Source organism: Octodon degus, unplaced genomic scaffold, assembly GCF_000260255.1.
Source record: "Octodon degus isolate 3935 unplaced genomic scaffold, OctDeg1.0 scaffold00084, whole genome shotgun sequence".
NCBI classification, from domain to species: domain Eukaryota; kingdom Metazoa; phylum Chordata; class Mammalia; order Rodentia; family Octodontidae; genus Octodon; species Octodon degus.
In genome coordinates, this window is record NW_004524660.1 from 7,929,973 (window position 1) to 7,949,972 (window position 20,000).

A 20,000-nucleotide genomic window follows, 5' to 3' on the forward strand; every position below is an offset into this window, starting at 1 on the left:
CCCTCTCCCTCTCCCTCTCCCTCTCCCTCTCTCCTAGGATTTTATTTTCTTGACATAATGCATAACCATGCCGAAAACTTAGTAACTATGGTAGGCACATTGAAAATTTTTGTATTAAAATTACTCTGACATTCTAATCTCTTTAAAATTGTGTAGTACAGTTAACTCAAAATATCTATCTATGGCTTGTCAAAATAGATTACACAGAGTTTTAAATGTTAAGGACATTGGAAGTGATAGCCTAGCCTATGTTAAATTTATGTATTTCTTGACTGCGTCACATGTTCTTTAATTAAGTTCATTGGCATAAAATCATATTCATCGGATTTTGTACCCATACGTGATATATATTGGGTCCTCTTTTTTCCCAATCCCTTCTCTTCCCTACAACCCTCTTCTCCTCTCTATTTACAAAGTTTTGTTTCCATTTTTTCACAGATTTAAGGATTTAATAGAAAACATAAAGATAGACTTAATATCTTGTCTGCAAACATGTTTTTGCTTTACAAATGAAAGACCCTACAGATACAGGAGAATTTATTTGTATTATATGATATTACAACTTAGATTAGTATCTCAATAATTCAAGAAGATTTTCTTTTACATCAGGGTCTGACAAGAAACACAAGTGCTACTGAAGCATTCAAAGTACAGAACGGCATTTCTGATTGCTTATCTTCAGTCAGTTGTGTTAATATTTTCACAACTGGCAGAAAAGTAGGGCTGGGTCCAGCTATTAGGCCTCAGCACAGACCAAAGGCACTAGGCAGGAACAAGGGTCCCTTTTTTAAAGCTTAATTATTTGTCCCTTTTCCTATCCTTCCTTTTCCTGTTCCCCCTCCCTAGTTCCTCTTCCCTTTCGAACAGTTTCTTCTGGTTTCACAACATCTGTTCACTTTGGACCTTATTTCCTCTTTTAGTTTCCATGCCAGGGAGATAAAGCAGTGTATACACACTGGGGTCCGACTCGTTTCATCTAAGAGTATGGTCTCCAGGTGCATCCATTTACCTAAAATGCCTTGAACTTATCTTCTTTATGGCAGAGTAGTATTCAGTTGCATTAAAAACCCATTGTGTTTAGCCTTTCCTCAGCTGATGGGCATTTGGGTGGTTTCCAAGACTTAGTTATTATAAACTGTGCTGTTATTAACATGGATTCAGATGTATCGCTGTGCTATAATGTTCTTAATTCTGGGAAAATACCCAGAGGAGAGTAGCTGGGTCAAATGAGTCCTCTAGTCCTAGCTCTGAAGAATCTCCACACTGATTTCCACAGTGGTTGCACCAGTGTACACACCCACTACGCGTGGAGAAGGGCTCCCTAGCCCCTCCAGCATTTGTTATTGGTTGATTTCTTAAAAACAGCCATTCCTTCTGGGTGAGATGGAATCTTAGCATCGTTTTAATTTGCATCTCTGCAATAACCAGTGATGTTACCTTTTTCATATATTTATTTATTTTATAAATATTTTTATTGAGAAACAAATAGCAATGAGATAGTTTCAAAATAGGTTAGGACAGTTACAATAATTAACATTGCATATTGTTGTCTTCATAGTAGTTGTTCTGTATTTATTTTCCCTTTGCATTTCTTCCTCTAGAAAGTGTGTATTTATCTCAGATACCCATTTTTGGATTGGATCTTTAAACATGGGGGTCTTTTTTTTTTTTAATTCTTTTTATGTCCTTGATCTAACGGATAACTGGCTAACGATTTTTCCCACTCTATGGGATGTCTTTTTATTCTGTTGATGATTTCTTTTGCTGTGCAAAAAGAATTTCTTAAAGTAAATCTAGGGAAAAAATTAGATATATATTTGTCTGATATGTAGGAGAAAGGAATATCTGCCTTTGTTAAAAAGTTTTACATGATGGTACTTCTAAATTTTCAATATAAAATGAAGTTCTTCTAGCTTCAAACAAATCTTCATGACCCTGTTTCTCAGTTCATTTGGAAATTGCTATTCATACTGATATCTTTACTATACTTAAAATATTTTTATTATTCTTATTGTTCATGGAATATTCTGAAAATTTCTATTTTTTGATATGCAAAATTTCCTTCCTCATATTTTCCCTAGGTAACTTCTGCTCAGTTGAATCATTCATTTCTATTCCATATAACTTTAAAAAAATAGAAACCTATTTTTCTCATATGATGGGCAAAAAATGTTGGAAGGTCTTTATAAATGTCAGCATATATAATCCCCAAATAAACACCATGAGGTGACTATGAAAAGTACAGATTTTAGTCTCAATGTCTTGCTCCTATTCTTAAGCTCTGCTTATTCTTCTTCATGAAAGATAGAATTTACTATATTTCTAAATATTTTCACAATATTTAACATAAATTCTACATTCAACAGAAAAATATTTTTACTTTAACATAAATTTTACTTTTTTAAAAATATTTGGTACAGGGTCGCACTCCACAGTTGAGATTCACAGTGACCCCCTGTTTTCAGCCTCTCCAGTGTCACAATTCCTGGCATGTAGCACCACACACGGATTCCGTGGCCGCCCAGCGTGCCCGGGGGCAGAGCCGGCATGGCACGTGCTTAAATTTCCCTTTGTACTACCCTTTGCACTGCTTCCACCAGAGTCTGCTTTGGGGCTTACAATTAAATAAACAGTGAACAAATATCAAGCAAAGCAACATCGTGTGGCGTTAGACAAATGGCCTAGAGCTGGGCGAGGCGGCGCACCCCTGCTGGGATTACAGGAGGATTGTTGTGAGTTCCAGACTAGCCTGGGCTACAAAGTGAGCCGGTCAGCCTGAGCTGCACAGTGAGACCCTGTTTAAAAATAAATACATACATATATACATATACATACAACTGTCTGCTTTTTCTCAAGAAAAAAGATACTTTAACTCAAAAACTTACTTTTCCATTCTCAAAATACCTTTGCCATTGGTAGCTTGACATCACTCGTGTAAATCCATAAGGATGAGCCAGCATGAATCCCACAGCCATTTTATACAGCCTGGAAGGTACAAAATGGTATTGTAATAGGAGAATAACTTTACCCTTCATTAAAAAATACGTAAAATATGCGGAAAGCGGTGCTTCCTACCGAGCATCCCAGAAGGTGAGGATCGACGCCCCTCCAGCTCCGTGACCTCGCTGGTTGTCGTGGTTGTCCACGAAGACAAGGGCTCTGTCTGAAGGCATGAAGCCCCAGCCCTCTCCCCAGTTCCTGTATTAAAAGAATGCATAGATATATATGCGTATACCCCTATGGATTCTTTCCCAAGAGATGCAGAGTCGCCTAATCAGCATACCTTTCTATGTAACACTCGCCGATGAATTCTTTAGTTATTATTCATAAGATTTTGTAAGATGTAGAGTTGTATGTGGTTATATGTATATATTGTTATGTCTATGTGTATACATGTAATCTACAAGTTAATTACATGTTTGTAGATATGTATGAGTGATTATATTCTATTCATGTTCCAGTTGTAATATTCTTCCCATCAGAAAAGTTGCTTTTAGAATTTACAGGTTTCGGTATATAGCAAGCGTGTTCAGAAGTCAACATTCATATCATGACATATACGGTACACTGGATTAAAATAGGGCTTTACTACGGTACTTTTGTGCCATAAGTATTTTAATATTTCAAATTAATTAATGGTAAATTCCAGAGAAAGGCCACATTGTAGGTATTTTATTAATGGTAGGGTCGTTTTTTAGTAATAAACTGGATTTAACAGAAAATAGGGAAATGATTGAGAATCAAATCCTGAAGGCTCATACCCTGCACAAGTTAAAGTCTCTCGGTGATGTTTTGGGTTTCTTTACTATTTCCTTATGATTGGAAAAATCTAAATAAAATGTGGTTCTCTGGGGTCTGGTGAACTAGTATTCATTTATTTTTATTGCACCTTTCCAGTTTCATTTCTTCTTTCAGGTTTTTACACTAGAATGACAGTACGATGTTTACACATGTGAATACAACCCATTTCGCTATGTGTATGGTCTCTAGCTGCGTCCATTTATCTATAAAAGCCTCAAGTTTATCACTTTTATAGACTGGTGATATTCCATTGTATGCAAATGCCACATCTTTTTTATCCATTCCTCAGTTGATGGGCATTTGGGTTGCTTCTAAGGTTTAGCTATGACAAATTGAGCAGCTCAAAACATGGACTCACAAAGGGCTGGCCAGATAACTCAGCAGATTGAAGTGCCTGGGTAGGCAGACACGAGGCCAGGCAGTTGATCCCAGCCTGCCGTGCCGGCCCCGCCCCCAGGGCGCGATGAGATGGCGAAAGAGACTGGGCATAATGGTGTGCGCCCGTAATCCCAGCGCTTGGGAGGATGAACTAATATTTAATAATTAGCTTCTTGATAGTTATTTTTTGCAAAAGGATCTAACAGGATTAATCATACTGGGTTACATGATTATTGAATCTGTAGGAAAATGCAAAAAAAAGTGGTCCTTCACTTACTTTAAGTAGGCCATCTTCTCTCCGTTCCACCTGCGCATCACGGTGCCCAGCTTAGCGCCGTACTTGAACTCGGTCACACGGCCATTTCCAAAGTACTCGCTGCTTTTAATTGCTTCCCCACCCAGATCAATCACCTGGTAGAAACACAGGGGAAAATCCATTTTAGATAATAGCTTCTTGATGTATGAATTAGTATCTTATCAAACATAGCTCTAAAGGAGTTATGCTATTTGAAAAACTCCACATGATTTTCCTCATATCAGGATTTTTTGTTGTTACTTTTGATAAAGTATAGGCTGTAATACTGAAAGAAAATTAATGGCAAGGTATCTTTTGTCCTGTGAGAAAGCTGGCCTTACAAATACAATGATAACAATTCATGTTAACACGCATTTACTATCTGATTGATGTTTCCAGTGCCTCATAATTATCCAGGCATTCACTCAAGGAACAAGGCAACAGCACCGTCAGCAGCCACTTCCTTGCGTGAGGAGCTGTCACACAGCAGGGCTAACCAGCTTCCTCAGAAATTCACACAAGTGGGCCGGGGACATGGCTCAGAGGAATAAGTGCTTCCCTGGCAAGTGCAAGGGTCTGAGTTCAATCCCCAGTTCCACCAAAAGAAAAAAGGAATTCACACAAGTAACAGCGATAGATGTGAACAGCTAAGAGTGGTAGATCCCAGGTCCACGCTCAGGTCTGAGACAGCAAAAACCACAATGTTCAGGCTTCCACGTCACCTCTGGAAGGGTAGTGAAGGTCACAGCAAAGCATGCAGCCCATAACTCCCCAAAATAATAAACTCCCCAAACTTCCACAGATAAAGTGATAAAAAAATGATAAAGAAATTGCTGTGCTATCATTGTTATCTTTGATTAAAAGGAATTAAAAACACTGATCTGTATCACTCACCATTAAATTACCAAGATGGCACATTTAAATAACTAAAAATGTTTATTTTCTGATGAACCGAATGCTCCCTCAGGGTGTGCACAGATAGACTGCTGTACCTCCTGGAAGATGAAAGGCCGGCTTCCCGCCGAGAACCAGCTGGTGTTCAGATCGTGCAGCTTGTCCAGAATCGCCTTGATGTCCCCGGGCCACATGTGCTTCGAAGCGTCCAGCCTGAACCCCGCCACCCCCATGTCGATGAGGCTGTTCATGTAGTCAGCAATCTTGGTGCGCACGTAGTCCTTCCCCAGGGCGAGATCCAGAAGGCCGGAGAGGCGGCAGTCCCTGACCTGGTGGGTAAACGTTTGGGGCCTGAGCCACGGCTTCCTCTCCGAGGACCCGTGTGTTGTGTGGCCATTGCTTAGGCCTCAGGAGGCATGTACTTGGCGCCTTCCTGCCAGCGGACGCCAGGCACGTGGAAATGTGAACACTTGCGGCGGACGCACTTTTGAAATATCTTTAGTGCACACATAGATAAGGGAGGGACAGCGAGACAGCTCAGCGGCCTAAAGCGCCTGCACAGGCGCTGCCAGCGCTACCCCAGGGCAGGGCTGAGCGGCCAAAAAAAAAAAGACAATGGATACTAGGAAATAAAGGTCATTTGATTGAGTGGGAGAAATTTTTCTTCTTTACTCTCACTTATTTTTGAGTGCTAGGAAGCTAGAAATAACCCCCCCCATGCACACACACACACACACACACACACACACACACTTTCCCTTGTGATTTTAGTGCTCCATCACTTACGTGTATCTCCACCACGGGATTAGGAAAAAGCCCTTGAATATTTAGTTTTAAGCAGCTAGTGCTGCTAACTGCTTTCCTGAGGAGTCTAACACCTAACATGGCACTTAATAATGTGCATGGAAGTAGCCAAAGACATGGAGAGTTTAGAGTTGAGATTTTTATCATTTTAAAGTCACCTGCTCAGCATCACTGTAGCTCTCGATGCCTCCGCTTCCGGTCTTACATTTGCCGTCGTTGAAGTCCCAGCCAGAGTAGGGGACCGCCGGGAACTCCCTGTTTGGCGCGTTGTAGTAGCTGCCGCACGTGCTGCTGGTCCCGGCCCCGTTGCCTACGCCGCACATGTGGTTAATCACAGCGTCCACGTAAATTCGCACCTAAGACGCAAGGGGTCTGTTTCAGTTTAACTTCAGGTAGAAATCTAAAGTATGACTGCGTATTAATAAAACTTCAAAGTATTTATTTGCGATTTCATAACTTTATTTTCCTGCAAAACCAAGTCAATGGTGGGAAAAAAAAAAAAAAAATAACCACGTGAAGCAAACACCTGCATTCTTTCTGGTTGCTGGCTCAAGTGTCTGTATACTTGGTGAGTTGGGAGAACCAGAAAGCACTGTGACTATAACGGGATGGAAGGGCCGGCCAGATAGATCAGCACACTAAAAAGTCTGCTTAGGCAGATGAAGGGCCGGGGTTCGATCCCCGGCCAGCCATGCTGGTCCCGACCCCAGGGCACGCTGAGGTAGGTGACTGAGACTGGGCGTGGTGGTGTGTGCCTGTAATCCCAGTGCTTGGGAGGATGAAAACAGGAGGATCACTATGAATCAGACCCTGTAGACCCTGTAGATCCTGTAGACCCTCTAGATCCTGTAGACCCTGTCCTAAAAAAAAAAACAAACCAAAAAACCCACACGGGTCAATTTTATTGAAATGTCAGTGAGTCACCATGAAAAAGCAGCAATGTTGACTCTATTTGGAAAGAGTAAAATTTATTTATTAGCAGAACCATTGGAAAAATAAAACAAGGAACCGTATGTGGATGCATAAATCACAAAAATGTCAGTAACTTTGTCACTATAACTTTCAATTCCTAACCAGAAAAGCGTTGATAAGAGATATGTATACTAGTTCTAACCACAGAAAATTCTTGTTTTATAAACTCTTCTTAAACATTGTCTCATCTTTAGTAGAAAAAATGGTATCTGTACAGGCATTTACAGCTGTTGAAGAGAAAATAATTATTGGTTTTAAGCTAAGCTAAAGTAGGAAATAAATTTTAAAGTAAAATGTGAATAACTTTCCCTTCAAAACAGTACAAGGGAGAGAAGAAATCTTCCTACATAACAGTTCAAGGGACATTTGCATTCCCTTACCCCAACATTGTTGCACCTAGTCACCATGTTCCTGAACTCATCTTCATTTCCAGATCTTGAGCAGATTTTGTAGCTAATCGGCTGATATCTCTCCCACCAGGGTCTGAAAGGGTTGGTGACGACAATGTTTTCATTGGGTGGAGAAACCTGCAAGTAAAGCAACCATAACAAGTTTCCAAAGATGTTTTATGTTATGGCCCTAGATTCTTTAGAAAACTAATGAACTTTCTAAATTATTTCTTAGTTTTGAATATACAACTACATTTTGTTTTATCACTTGAAACTACTAAGAGCTTATTAGAGATGTTCTGCTCATAGCCTGAGACAAAAAAAAAAGTTGTCAACAATTCTTAATTTTTTTCCTCAGAAAATTGCTTTTAGAAAATTGTAAGAGAATCAAATGCTCTATATTACTGAAACTAAAAATGCCATTTTCTATAAGCACAGTAAATGATGACATTTATGCTACAATTAACACCCACCTGCACGCCCCCGAAGCCCCTCGGAGCTAAGTAGCGCTCGCACTCCAGGGCGATGTCCGCCCAGCGCCACTCGAACAGGTGCACGATGGAGGTGCGGCCATACTGTGTGTGTGGGTCGTACTGAGCCCAGCACAGCCCGATGGCCGACAGCAGCAGCAGGAGCCTCATGGTGCTGTGAAGGGGTCAGGGCTCTTTCTAGAAATTGTTTATATTCCTGAAAAAAAAACACATTTTACAATGTAAAATGTAATATCAGTATAAATTTAGACTATCAAGTGTTTATCATCCATAATACTCACTCAGCAGGTGAATACAATTCACCCAGGAAAGGAATTTAAATGGTCTTTTAAAACTTTGTGATTTTTCTTCTTGAAAAAAAAATTCATCTTTTCAAATACGTGACATTACTTGTATATTAAAACTCTTTATATGTGAATTGCTTAATTAGCATTTGATCTTATTTCTGAGTCCTTATAATACAAAGAAAATTACAGTTGGTGCCAGCTGAATTCATATTCAAAACACTGTTTTAAATATCTATCTGCAAATATTTGGATAGTTCCATTTAGAAAGGAAGATAGAATACTCAATTCAGTTATTTTTTTTCCTCTTATTAAATTTATGCAGTAAAATCTTTATCCATCACTGGACACATATTGAGTGAAGTAGCTTCTCTTCCATAAGGACTGAGGATGATGGTGTTCAGTGTATAGCCACGACATTAGTTTCCTGTTCCAAGAGCAGGAAACTTCTAGTACAAAGAACAGAGAGTGTGCAAGGGACCAGAGCAATAGCAACAGAAATGACGCAGGACACGGAGCCTGCGGCCCAACGAGAGCAGAAGTGGACGCGGGCCAAGCAGTGTCAGCGCTCAGGCAAGGCTTCATGTGGGGTGACCGGGCACCTCAAGGGGAAACGGCAGAGCTGACCCACAAATCGGGCTGGCCTGCTAGCAAAGCAGGCCAAGGCTCTCCCTGGGTCTCTAGGCCTGGACAAAATCAGTACTTTCCACTGATTATGGGTGTGATGTTTCCACAAGGAATTACTTCCTTGGAAAAGCTGTAACCAGTGGTCACGCATTGCGCCGACCGACCTTGGAGTGCACCGTGTCCTGCGGCTCCTCTGGTCTGTATCGCTCTTGAGCAGGGCGGGAAGACATGCACGCGTCCTCTAACGTGGTCACAGGACCTGCGCCAGAGCCCTAGGAAGGTAGCTGAGCTTGGTCTACGTGGTGGCCCCTGTCTCCTATTTCCCTCTGAAAGATTTTATCGTTTATATTCTTAAGAAAAAATAGGCAAAGGTACTCGTTTGGGTTTTTTCTTTTCGTTTTTTGTGCTTGGCACAGGGTCTCACTAAGCAGCTCCGACTCGTAGTGATCCTCCTGTCTCAGCCTCCCCAGCACTGGGATTGCAGGTGTGCACCACCACACCGGAATCAGTTGCCAGCTCACTGTGCCACGGGTTGGGGCCAGGGTGGCATGTGGACCCAAGGGCAAACCCTAGTCCCTGAGCTTGCCAAAGCGAGCGCTTAGTGCTTTATGCTAAGAGATACCTTCTCATACCCGCTTTCCGCTCATACAGGGACACGGAGCCAGCCAGCCGTGCAGGTGTAAGAGGGCCTCCTCGTTTCGTTTGAGAGCACAGCACTGGGAGCACTGACCACCGGATGGGCTGGCATGCCCACAGGGATGCCAGTTTGACTTGGAATCACTGAAGTTTGGAAGGCATAAAGTTTACAAGGCTATCAAACAAGTCAGGGGCCAAGAATTAGATGGAGAATACTAGTTAATAAAGGCCCCAAGGTGTTAGAGTCCAGGCAAGATTAGGTAGCATTTAGCATAAACTTGCCACAAATCACCTCTGCTTACCAGAATCTATATCTCTAAAGCCATAAGTTTCTTATACCAATTTTTATTTATTGGTTTCATTTTGCATTAACATTTTTTAAATTTGCAATTTGAAACAATTTTTACAAAATTCCAGATTTTATACAAATTACTCCTCTTTCTTGATAAGACTAGATATCCTTAACTTAATTTTAATAATTTTTATTTGTAGAACTGTCTATATTAATTAGAATTACTTACCAGTCACTTTACATTGTAAAATTTTAAACATTTATTCCAGTTATATCTATTTAACTCTTTTAATACTTGTTTTTATATTACCCACAAAAGCCAAAGCTATCAGGCAATTACAGTTAACACTTTAATCTACCTCCTTGCTAAATAATGTTCTGATAGTTGTTATACTTGAAACACAGAAAGTGGGGGCCGGCGAGATAGCTCAGTGGGCTACAGGGCCTGTTTAGGCAAGCTTAGGCAAGCTCAGGACGGCGGTTCGATCCCTGGCACCACATGCCGTGCCACTCTCTGAGCCAGCCACAGAGTCCGGGAGTAGTGGCATATGTCTGTAATCCTAGTGCTGGGGAGACTGAAAAACAATACAAAACAAAGAAAGAAGGAAATCAAGCAAGCAAGCAAGCAAGCAATGGGCCTTGGCCATACATGGTTCTGTTTGTTTGGGTTCTTTCTAATGACAGTCAGTATTGAACCCACGGACTTCTTACAGAGCTACATCCCCAGCTATTTTTTATTTTTTGATTCATGGTCTTGCAAAGTTTACTAAGTCATCCAAGCTAGACTTGAATATGCAGTGTTCTTCCTGCCTCAGCTTCCCAGAGTGTTAGGGTTTCAGGTGTGAGTCTCCAAGCCTGACTTGCTACTTACATTTTTAATAAAGATATCTATTATGGTAGGCTAGCAACTGAAACAAAACTATATGCTAGCAAGGTTAAAGGCAGCTTGACTTTATCTTAGAAATTAAGTTAACAGATTTGTGATTCACCCAAATATGAAAACCAAAGTAATCCAGAGCCTCACTTCAGCACTCGATCATCTGTAAACACATTTAAATAAAACTTTTTGGGGAATTTTGTTTTGAAAACACATGAAACAGGTATGTAAATGTAGCACACTACAACTTAAGACCAGATAGACTTCAAGATTTTCTTTTTGATGGTACTCAGGATTGAGCCCAGCTTCTCACACTGAGCTATCTGCCTGTCCCTTTCTTTTCTTTTCTTTTTTTCTTTCTTTCTTTTAATTTATTTGGTACTGGGAATTGAGCTTATGCTGCTGTGCTAGCTATCGCCCTGGCCCATTTATTTTTGTTTGGTTTGTTTTACATTTTAGAAAAGACAGTAGAGAAAGAACCCAGCTAGCATCCTCTTTGTGTTACTGTGTAACTGCAGTGTAAGAGCTGCTTTGGCGTTGCTGACATCTAAGTTAGACACGCCAGTCAACGGAGGATTAAAGCCACAGGGCTGAGCAAGAGCTTCCTTTCGATGAGAGCACCTCCTTCCCTCCCGGGACTACACTCTACCACCAGGGGCTGGCACAGAAAACACAAGTCTCAGAATGTGGGCCATTACCAGGGACAGTCACGTAGAGCAGCTTCTCGTCCACATGGGCAACAGCACCACTCGGAACACAGCAATGAGGGACTGTGGGACACAAACAAGGACGCCAGGTGGAGAGACCCAATGGAAGCTAGAGTGGGCACGGAGAACAGAGGAAGGACAGAGGAACAAACCCCAGTCGGTGAGGGAGCTTGGGCCCTTCCAGGTGGCAGAAGGTATGAGAACCTCCCACGAGGCCCACCAGTGAGGACCTCTAAAGGGTTAGCAGCCTCCGACCCAGGTTGATCCCAGACCCTGTCTTCAGAGGTGTGCCTGAACCCTGACTACTGTGGGTGTCACCATGAAGGTCCCTTTCACAAGGGCTTGCTGGTGCTCCAAGTGAAACAAGAAATGAACACTGGAGAGGAGAAAGGAGAGAAAGAAAAAAACTCCCTCGTTTTCTTTTGCAAAGCAAACCAGCGGCTCACATGTCACTAAGAGTCTAAACAAAGCCGCAGGTCCTGGGTGCCTTCAACCTGCCCCTGACTGCCGCCTGGGAACTCCCCACTGGCTGTGCTGAGTAGGAAGACTCGGTTATGTCCTGCCTGGGAAGGTGAAGGGCATAAGGCAGACAGACAGAGGAAATAGTAGAAGCAGGAAGAAAGGAGGAGGACAGGGAGCACGGTCAGCAGGTCAGGAGCAGCGAGGGCAACATGGATGGCAGGGCAGCGCTCTGCACAGGGAAGGCCTGGGCAGCTGTGGTCACCACCTGTGCACCTGGTCAAAGCCCCAAAGCCCACAGGTCTCACCTGAACTCGAGTCACACTGCCTGGCAGCGTTGCTGTGATGCTGGACTCGGATCTTCAGGCCTGGCGACAACCAAGCCAAAGAGTACAAGCCTGTAGGCAGAAATGTGGGGCAGCTCTGCTCTAAAATGCAGGCCTGCCTGTTGACGGTGAAAAAGGCTCAGTATTATTGACTTCCTGGGGTTGGGCAGGGCCCGGTAATATTCCACAGGTCTTGAGTGTAATATTTTCACAAGAAACTTCTTCCTTATGAAAGATATGGTTCAGTGTTCACTTAGTTTATTCTGGGAGATGCTGCAGTTCCCATATCCTGCCTCTCCCAGTGAACCTGCTCCTGGGGTCAACCAGCCCTTTACCCACATAACTGAAGAGTAGGAGGGTAGGCAGAGTGGCTGCTGTAGTTCTCAAAAGCCCACAGTTGAAATGCTTAAGCTTCAGATAGGCTAAAGCATGCATGATACTAGGAAGGCAAATGAGTTGAGGCCAAAGAGGCAGGTCAGGCCCTGCAGGGCCTGGCAGACTGGGCAGAGAGAGCCACTAATGCTGTAAGAAGGGGAACGAAAGCTGTGGCATGCTTTAAAAGAAAGTCATCCTTTCCCTGAAAAGACAGGACCCAGGAACTTAAGAGTAGGCAAAGTGAATCAGGTCAAGGACTCTTTTTAGTGATTTAGGAAAGAGGTGGCTGGCATGGCCTAGGGAAGAGGCAGACCTACTGGCTGTCATCAGGTCAGCTGATGGCACCTGCTGGAGGGGCAGTGTGGAGAAAGGACCCTTCTGCGCTGCTGATGGGACTGCAGACTGGGGGGACTGCAGACTGGGGCTGCTGCTGTGCAAGAGACAGAGGACATTCCTAAAAGAAAGCAAGGAACTGCCAGGGAGATGGCTCAGCAGCATAAATAAGCAGGTGGAAGGTCCTGAGTTCCTTCCCTGGTACAGAAAAAGAAAGCACAGAAGCAAGCAAGGAAGGAAGGAAGGAAGGAAGGAAGGAAGGAAGGAAGGAAGGAAGAAAGGAAGGAACAAACAAATGAAGGAAGGAAGGAAGGAAGAACTAAAAACCTAGGGCTAGAGGCCCCATTTGAACTTGCCATTCCCCTTCTGAGTATTTTCTCAGAATTAAAAACATCATACCCCTTCAATATATCCACACCCATGTTCATAGCAACACAGTTTGTAACAGCTAAATCTTGGAAGCAACCCAAATGAGGAACGGATAAAAAAGATGTGAGGTTTTCCATATAATAGAGAACTACTCAGCCGTAAATGAAGGGTAAATTTGAGGAATTTCCATGTGAATGGATGCACTTGAGGCCATACTCTTATGGGAAATACGCTGGACCCACAGGTGTGAACACCACATTTTGTCCCTGGAGTGAGAAACTGAAAGAGTAAGAATGAAATTGTATAATGCAAGACGAAAACTAGGAAGAAACTGGGCTTGAGGAAACAGTAATGAGGAAGGGGGAAGGTGGAAGAGAAGGAGGGAAAGGAAAGGTGATTTTAAAAGGATAGATGGAGACAAAGTTTTATAACTAGAGAAGAGGGTTTGAAGGGAAAGAAAGGACTGGAAAAAAGAGAAATCAAACTATATCATGTACAGGTACACATTCCCTGTGGTCATTATGGATATCTACGCTACACTAATAAATTTCACTTCTTTTTAAAAACAAATTGTTTCAAAGGTGGAGTAACAGTATGTTTGTAGGTAGACTAGAGCTGAGGAATAAGAAAAAATAATAAAAATACAGACATGCCTTGGTGATATAATTTATAAGATGAGTAGCAACTGGAGGGCAGGCATCAAGGGTGAGCGGGACCCACCTGTCCTCCAACCATCGTGACACTTCTCTTTGATCCTTCTGCCTGCTGACCGCAGACACACTATCCGCTGTAAAACAGGAAATTGCCCCTGCTTTTTACCAGTTCTGTGGATTCACAAAATTCCGATTGATTTCTTCTTCCATGATCCTTTTTACAGTCCTTGTAGATGAGATGTGCACTGAGTGGAAAAAGCGCTTTATGCATCCTGCCTTTACATTCTCACGCATAAATAATAACTTTTTACACTAGGGTCAACAAGATAGCTCAGCAGACTCAGCACCTGCTTAGAAAAGTGCAGTGACTGGGGTTCGATTCCCAGCACCACAGACCACACCAGCCCCACCCACCCAGGCACACTGAGCTGGCGATAGAGTCAAAGCATGGTGGGGTATACCTATAATCCCAGCAATGGGGTGGCTGAGACTGGAGGATCACCATAAGTCCGAGCTGCGTAGTGAGACCCTATACCAAATACATTTAAAAAAAAAATCTTTCCTACTCTGAAAGCTTTTTGGTTTTAGGGCATTATTAAAACATTTTATTGATATGCAAATATGGTATAATGATTTACATGTTTACCATAGTGAATCAAACTTCTTGTAGGTAGACTTCAGCTCTGCTATTCCTCGACCTTAACTATGATTAATATGTCATAAGAGCTCAGTAAATGACTATAAACTTACAAACTAAGTATTATACACTTTGCAGGACATTGGCATAACATGGATTATGTCTTCATTTTTAAAAAATGAATGAAATCTATGCCAGAAACTGTGATGCATTCCACTTTAATCTTGCAAAAAAGTATCTATGAAAAGCTAAGGGCCACAGAAACTGAGCAAAGTTCAGGGTCACGTGGTAGGTGATGAGAGTAGACACTGTGGACAAGTACAAATAACACTTCTCTGTGTTACCCACCTGTGCTCGAAGGATTATACAATTATGACATCCCAAATGTAGCCACTAGCATGAACCGGTCACTGAGAAGAAGTTCTGCTGGTCAGAAAGAAATGTCATATAAGTGTAGAATGTACACTCCAAATTTCAGAATTTGTGTAAAGTTGCAATGTAAAAATTGATAATGTTGTTTATGTGTTGAAATGATAACAGTGGAGCAGCTATTATGCTGAATAAAATTTATTATTAACTATTACCATTAATTTCCACAATTTATTTTTGCTTCTTTAAAAATGGTCATTAAAAATGTTACATTCCAAACATATTTTATGTTGTACTCTTTTACCGTTGCTCTAGAGATTCCCCTGGGTCAGGAAAAGGACACATCAAATGCAGAAAAAAATAATAAAATGAAGGGTTTGATGAGTGTTTAGGAGAATTATGAAGTGCTTTAGTGCCTTACTGACCCAAAGGTCATTTTTGACATGTGAGAATGGAAAGATGACACTGAAGAATAAGGCTGATTTTAATGAACACAGGTAAGAAACATTCTTAGCAGAGAGCAGAGTCATCCAATGTGGAAATGCAGCGAGGGGCGGAGAACATCAGGGTGGTGTGTGTGCATTTATTTATTTTGTGTACTTGGGGCAGGGTCTACAGGGCCTCGCTGCACAGATCGGACTCGCGGTGATCCGCCTGTGCTCAGACTCCCAGAGCTGAGATTACAGCGAGCACCACGTCTGTCAGGTCTCAGTTCCATCCCAGTGCGCCCCGCCCCCGGGGCACTGTTTTCTAACAATAAGCAACACACAGCAGAGCCATAAACATCAGGTGGGGGAGAACGGGGCAGACTCCTCGGAGCTGCTGCGTCTTGAACAGGAGTGGGAAGGAGAAGATAAAGAGGTATTTCATTATCAGAGACAAGTTTCCAAAACAAACTGAGAAGGCAATTTTGTAAGGAATACAGCAGAGCGACTGGATAGGGCTATGAATTAAAAGCAGAACAGGAGTGGTGTGATGGGAACGTGAACCACATGTGCAGAGCGGGCTCAGGAGGCTCCCCTCCCCTCCCCTCCCTGCGGCTCCGCCTCCCTCTCCCTTCTGGGTCTCTGTCTCTGTCCCCCCACTGGGCCTCTCTCCAGGGTTTTGTTTTGTGTTTGTTTTTTATTTTCATAATTTTGAGAAACAAATAGCAATGAGACAGTTTCAAATCAAATTGGTAGGACAGTTTCAGTAATTAACACATTGCATATGCTCTTCCTAGTGGTTATTTGTTGTACAAGATGCAGGCATGATATCCTACTTACAAACACTATTAGAACAAATCCTCTATTCATTAAGAGAATGTAACTATATATCTATCCTAGCCATTTTGAATACACAGATACAAAATGGACATTCATCTGTATCCCCTTTTTTGTTTAGTTCTGTCATTTGAATATTATAGGTGTGTTAACTCAGCAAAATATTCTAAAAGAGTCCAATAGTCCATGATAGTATTGGGTCTTCCTCTTGACTTGCAGTGTCAGAAATTTTTGACCTGAGTCCCCTACAGCTCAACATAACACCATGGCTTTACTTCTTATACTTCGTTTTTATACTTTTCTGCTGGATGGTTAAGACCAAGACAAAGCAAGACCTATGCAACAAGAATTGTAGCTTTTGGGTCTGATAAGGTCAGTCAAATCCCTTCAGGATTTATCCTGAGATCCTGTACCTCAGATTGTAGATCCTTTGTCAGTGTCAGCCATGTGGATGAGTCACGGCCATTGCTTAGCCAATGTGCTCTCTGTGAAAGCCTGAGAGAATGTTTTCACTCCATGTGACTCTCCTTAGGCAACTCTACATCATTGATCACTTTCCTCTTTGGCCCCATAATCACCTTGATCAGAAAATTTGGGACACTACTGAGTTACATGACATTAACAGTACAAGTTCTTCTAATACACTATATCAATAGAGCGAAAACGAAAAACCACATGATCATCTCAATTGATGCAGAAAAGGCTTTTGACAAAGTCCAACACTCATTCATGTTCAAAGTCCTACAGAAAATTGGAATAGATGGCCTCTACTTCAGTCTGGTAAAATCCATTTATGAAAACCCAATGGCTAACATAATCCTAAATGGGGAAAAACTGAAATCTTTTACTCTTACATCTGGTACAAGACAAGGATGTCCTCTCTCACCACTCGTATTCAATATAGTTCTGGAATCATTAGCTACAGCCATTAGACAAGAGAAAGAAATAAAAGGAATAAAAATAGGCAAAGAAGAAGTTAAATTATCATTATTTGCACATGACATGATACTTTACTTGGAAGACCCAAAAAACTCCACCAAGAAACTACTAGAATTAATACAGAAATTCAGTAGCATAGCAGGTTATAAAATCAATACCCAAAAGTCAATAGCATTCTTCTACACAGATAACAAACACACTGAGAGGGAAATTATAGAAACAATACCTTTTATAATAGCACCGAGGAAAACGAAATACCTTGGAATTAATCTTACTAAAGAAGTCAAAGATCTTTTCAAGGAAAATTACAGTACTCTTAAAAAAGAGATAGTAGAGGATTTCAGAAAGTGGAAAAATATTCCATGCTCCTGGATAGGAAGAACCAACATTGTGAAGATGACCATAGTCCCATACTGCTGTACAGATTTAATGCAATCCCTGTCTCCAGGGTTTATGGGTTCCTGTTGGTTTTGAAATCTACTTTCATCATTGCATAATCAGTTAACTCTGAGCTGTTCTTTTAATAACAAATCACCATTTTTTCACAGTGCATTTATCTAGAACATTATTAAAATAAATATTATGAAATAATTTACAGACATTACTTGGAGAGTTTTATTTGCACCTCAAAATAGATGTAGATATGTCAGCATTTAATGTGATCCTACTAAGGGCCAGGTATTGTCATACATTTTTCTCATTTAATCTTTTTTTTTTTTTTTTGCGGAACCAGGGATTGAACTCAGGCCCTTGTGCTTGCCGGGGAAGCACTTATCCCACTGAGCCATCTCCCCGGCCCCCTCATTTAATCTTAACTTACACCTCAAACAATCTGAAGTTATAGATCCTGCAAAAGAGGTCAATCTTAAAACAACGAAAATATCTTTATATCTTGTGAAGTAAAATATTCAAAACATCCTTGAGTTAAAAAACAAAACAAAATATGTAATTGAAACAGTTTTTGTGTCCACTTCCTTAAATAACTATCTGAAAAGAATTATCCTCAGAGAAACTGTCACAGTTTTTACAAAGTTGTTGTCTTTATCTCCTGCACTGTTCTAGAAAAGGAAAATTTCCCTTTATTCTAAAGCCTTTCAGCTTTTATAATGTGAAAAATGAAGTAATTTTGAAATTCCTTCATAAATGTGAAATAATAAGGCCCACTGGTAGAACAAGTGTTTAATTTGTATGTGGCTCGGGCTGGAGTCCCCCCCACCTTGAATATGAACACACACACATACACACACACACACACACACAGAAACACAATGACATGGGAATGTGATTACTTTCTAAGATTCAAGGGATATTCCTTGAGTGTCATTCATATTTGAAGTATCAGTAAAGCAGAGCTAATATTTATGGCATACAGTGATATTTCAACATATGTATATAATGTGTATTGATGAAAATAGGGCCCTTAATATTGCCATCTCTCTGTTATAACATTATATTTGGAATTTTCTTGGGTTATTATAAACTAGTCATCCCATAAATATAGATAATTATTCCGTGATAAGAAAAAAATCTTTGAAGAAATTGAAATGCTAATTTGATGTGCTCATTATATACTGTATATGTATATCAAATTGTTATACCATACCTCATTAATATGTACAGTTCAAATAATATGCAAAACAAATGTAAAATAATATCTAATGTTAATAAAAAATCTAACTCAAAATTACCCTGAATGTTGTCAAAAGTACTTTTTTCAATTAATATTATATGAAGTATTCATTCTTTTCTTTGATGTCTACAGCATAAATACATTATAGGGCTGGGGTTGTAGCTCAACAACATAAGCATCTGCTTGGCAAGTGCAAAGTGCCAAGTTTGATTCCTGGTACCACAAAAAAAAAAAAAAAAAAAAGAAAAAAGAAAAACTTATAGGGGAAGACTCTAGTGTAAATTAAGGATTTCTCTCAGCATATTGAATTTTAATGACAAGTTGAGTAGTTTAGCTTAAACTCTGCTTAAATCACACTAAAGCTAGCCTAGTATAGACTGAACAAGCTCTAATAAAGTGTTAAGCAAAAGATAGTAAAGGTCCAGAAACTTGTATCTCTTTACAGAGCTTCCTACCTACCTATAGAGATATGAACTGCACAGTTCTTTCTCTCCATGGAAGCTGCCTCACACTTTTGCCAGCTTGAGAGGTTATTAACACAGAAATTAATCAACACTGATCTAAAAAGGCCAAGTTTTGCCTTTTATCACTTATAGTTATTAGCCTGGAGGTCTCATATTTAAGTATCTTTATAGTAAGTACTTGAAAATAAACATATTAAATTGGAATGGAAACACTTTACTGTCACATGGGAGAATGCTGTTTTATCACTTACGTTTATCTCCAAGTAAACTTCAACTTTTTCAGTTTTTAATATTCTAAATCACTAGGGAACAACATTATTGTGTTGTAAAATTAGAGATGGCTTATACTGGAAAAACAGCCATTCATCTCACTTTTACATTGGCTTACATATGATTTTCTTAGTACAGTAAACCATTCAGCAGCTCTCCTCCACCCGCCTTCTCGTCCAATGAAATTAAAAGGAAACTAAATTTAACCAAAGTCACTTTGAAGGTCAGAGAAAGATAATTAAGTTTGCTTACCAGAACTCTAAAATAAGAGAAGCATTTGAAGCCAAGGCCGCATCACTTTCCAACATAAATAGTACATTTTGTGCTGCTGGACACTGAAACCTGTGCTGTCAACAAAACCAGATTGTGAAACTCCGGGCTGCATCAAATCATATGACAGAGGCTTCTTGTTTCAGGACAAACAAAATCCAAAAATAATGAACACTTAACCATATGGACCCTTGAAA

At 40.7% G+C, this 20,000-nt stretch overlaps 1 protein-coding gene across 3 annotated transcripts in view; it reads right to left on the reverse strand.

The window, feature by feature from the left end:
- LOC101586149 (alpha-amylase 1-like) overlaps positions 1-20,000 on the reverse strand; it is a 23,037-nt gene that overhangs the window by 2,920 nt on the left and 117 nt on the right. The window contains exons 1-8 of one of the 3 annotated variants that reach the window (XM_023721731.1): positions 19,984-20,000; positions 8,007-8,220; positions 7,525-7,671; positions 6,331-6,528; positions 5,467-5,697; positions 4,457-4,590; positions 3,076-3,198; positions 2,886-2,985 (exon numbers count right to left, since the gene is read on the reverse strand). The exon at positions 19,984-20,000 is cut by the window's right edge and continues 117 nt beyond it. In XM_023721731.1, coding sequence (XP_023577499.1) covers positions 2,886-2,985; positions 3,076-3,198; positions 4,457-4,590; positions 5,467-5,697; positions 6,331-6,528; positions 7,525-7,671; positions 8,007-8,174 — 1,101 coding nt within the window. In that variant the 5' untranslated portion in view covers positions 8,175-8,220; positions 19,984-20,000. Of the gene's footprint in view, positions 1-2,885; positions 2,986-3,075; positions 3,199-4,456; positions 4,591-5,466; positions 5,698-6,330; positions 6,529-7,524; positions 7,672-8,006; positions 8,221-19,258; positions 19,279-19,785; positions 19,875-19,983 lie in introns of those variants that run through there. The other 2 variants (XM_004636968.3, XM_023721732.1) reach the window with 2 other exon arrangements.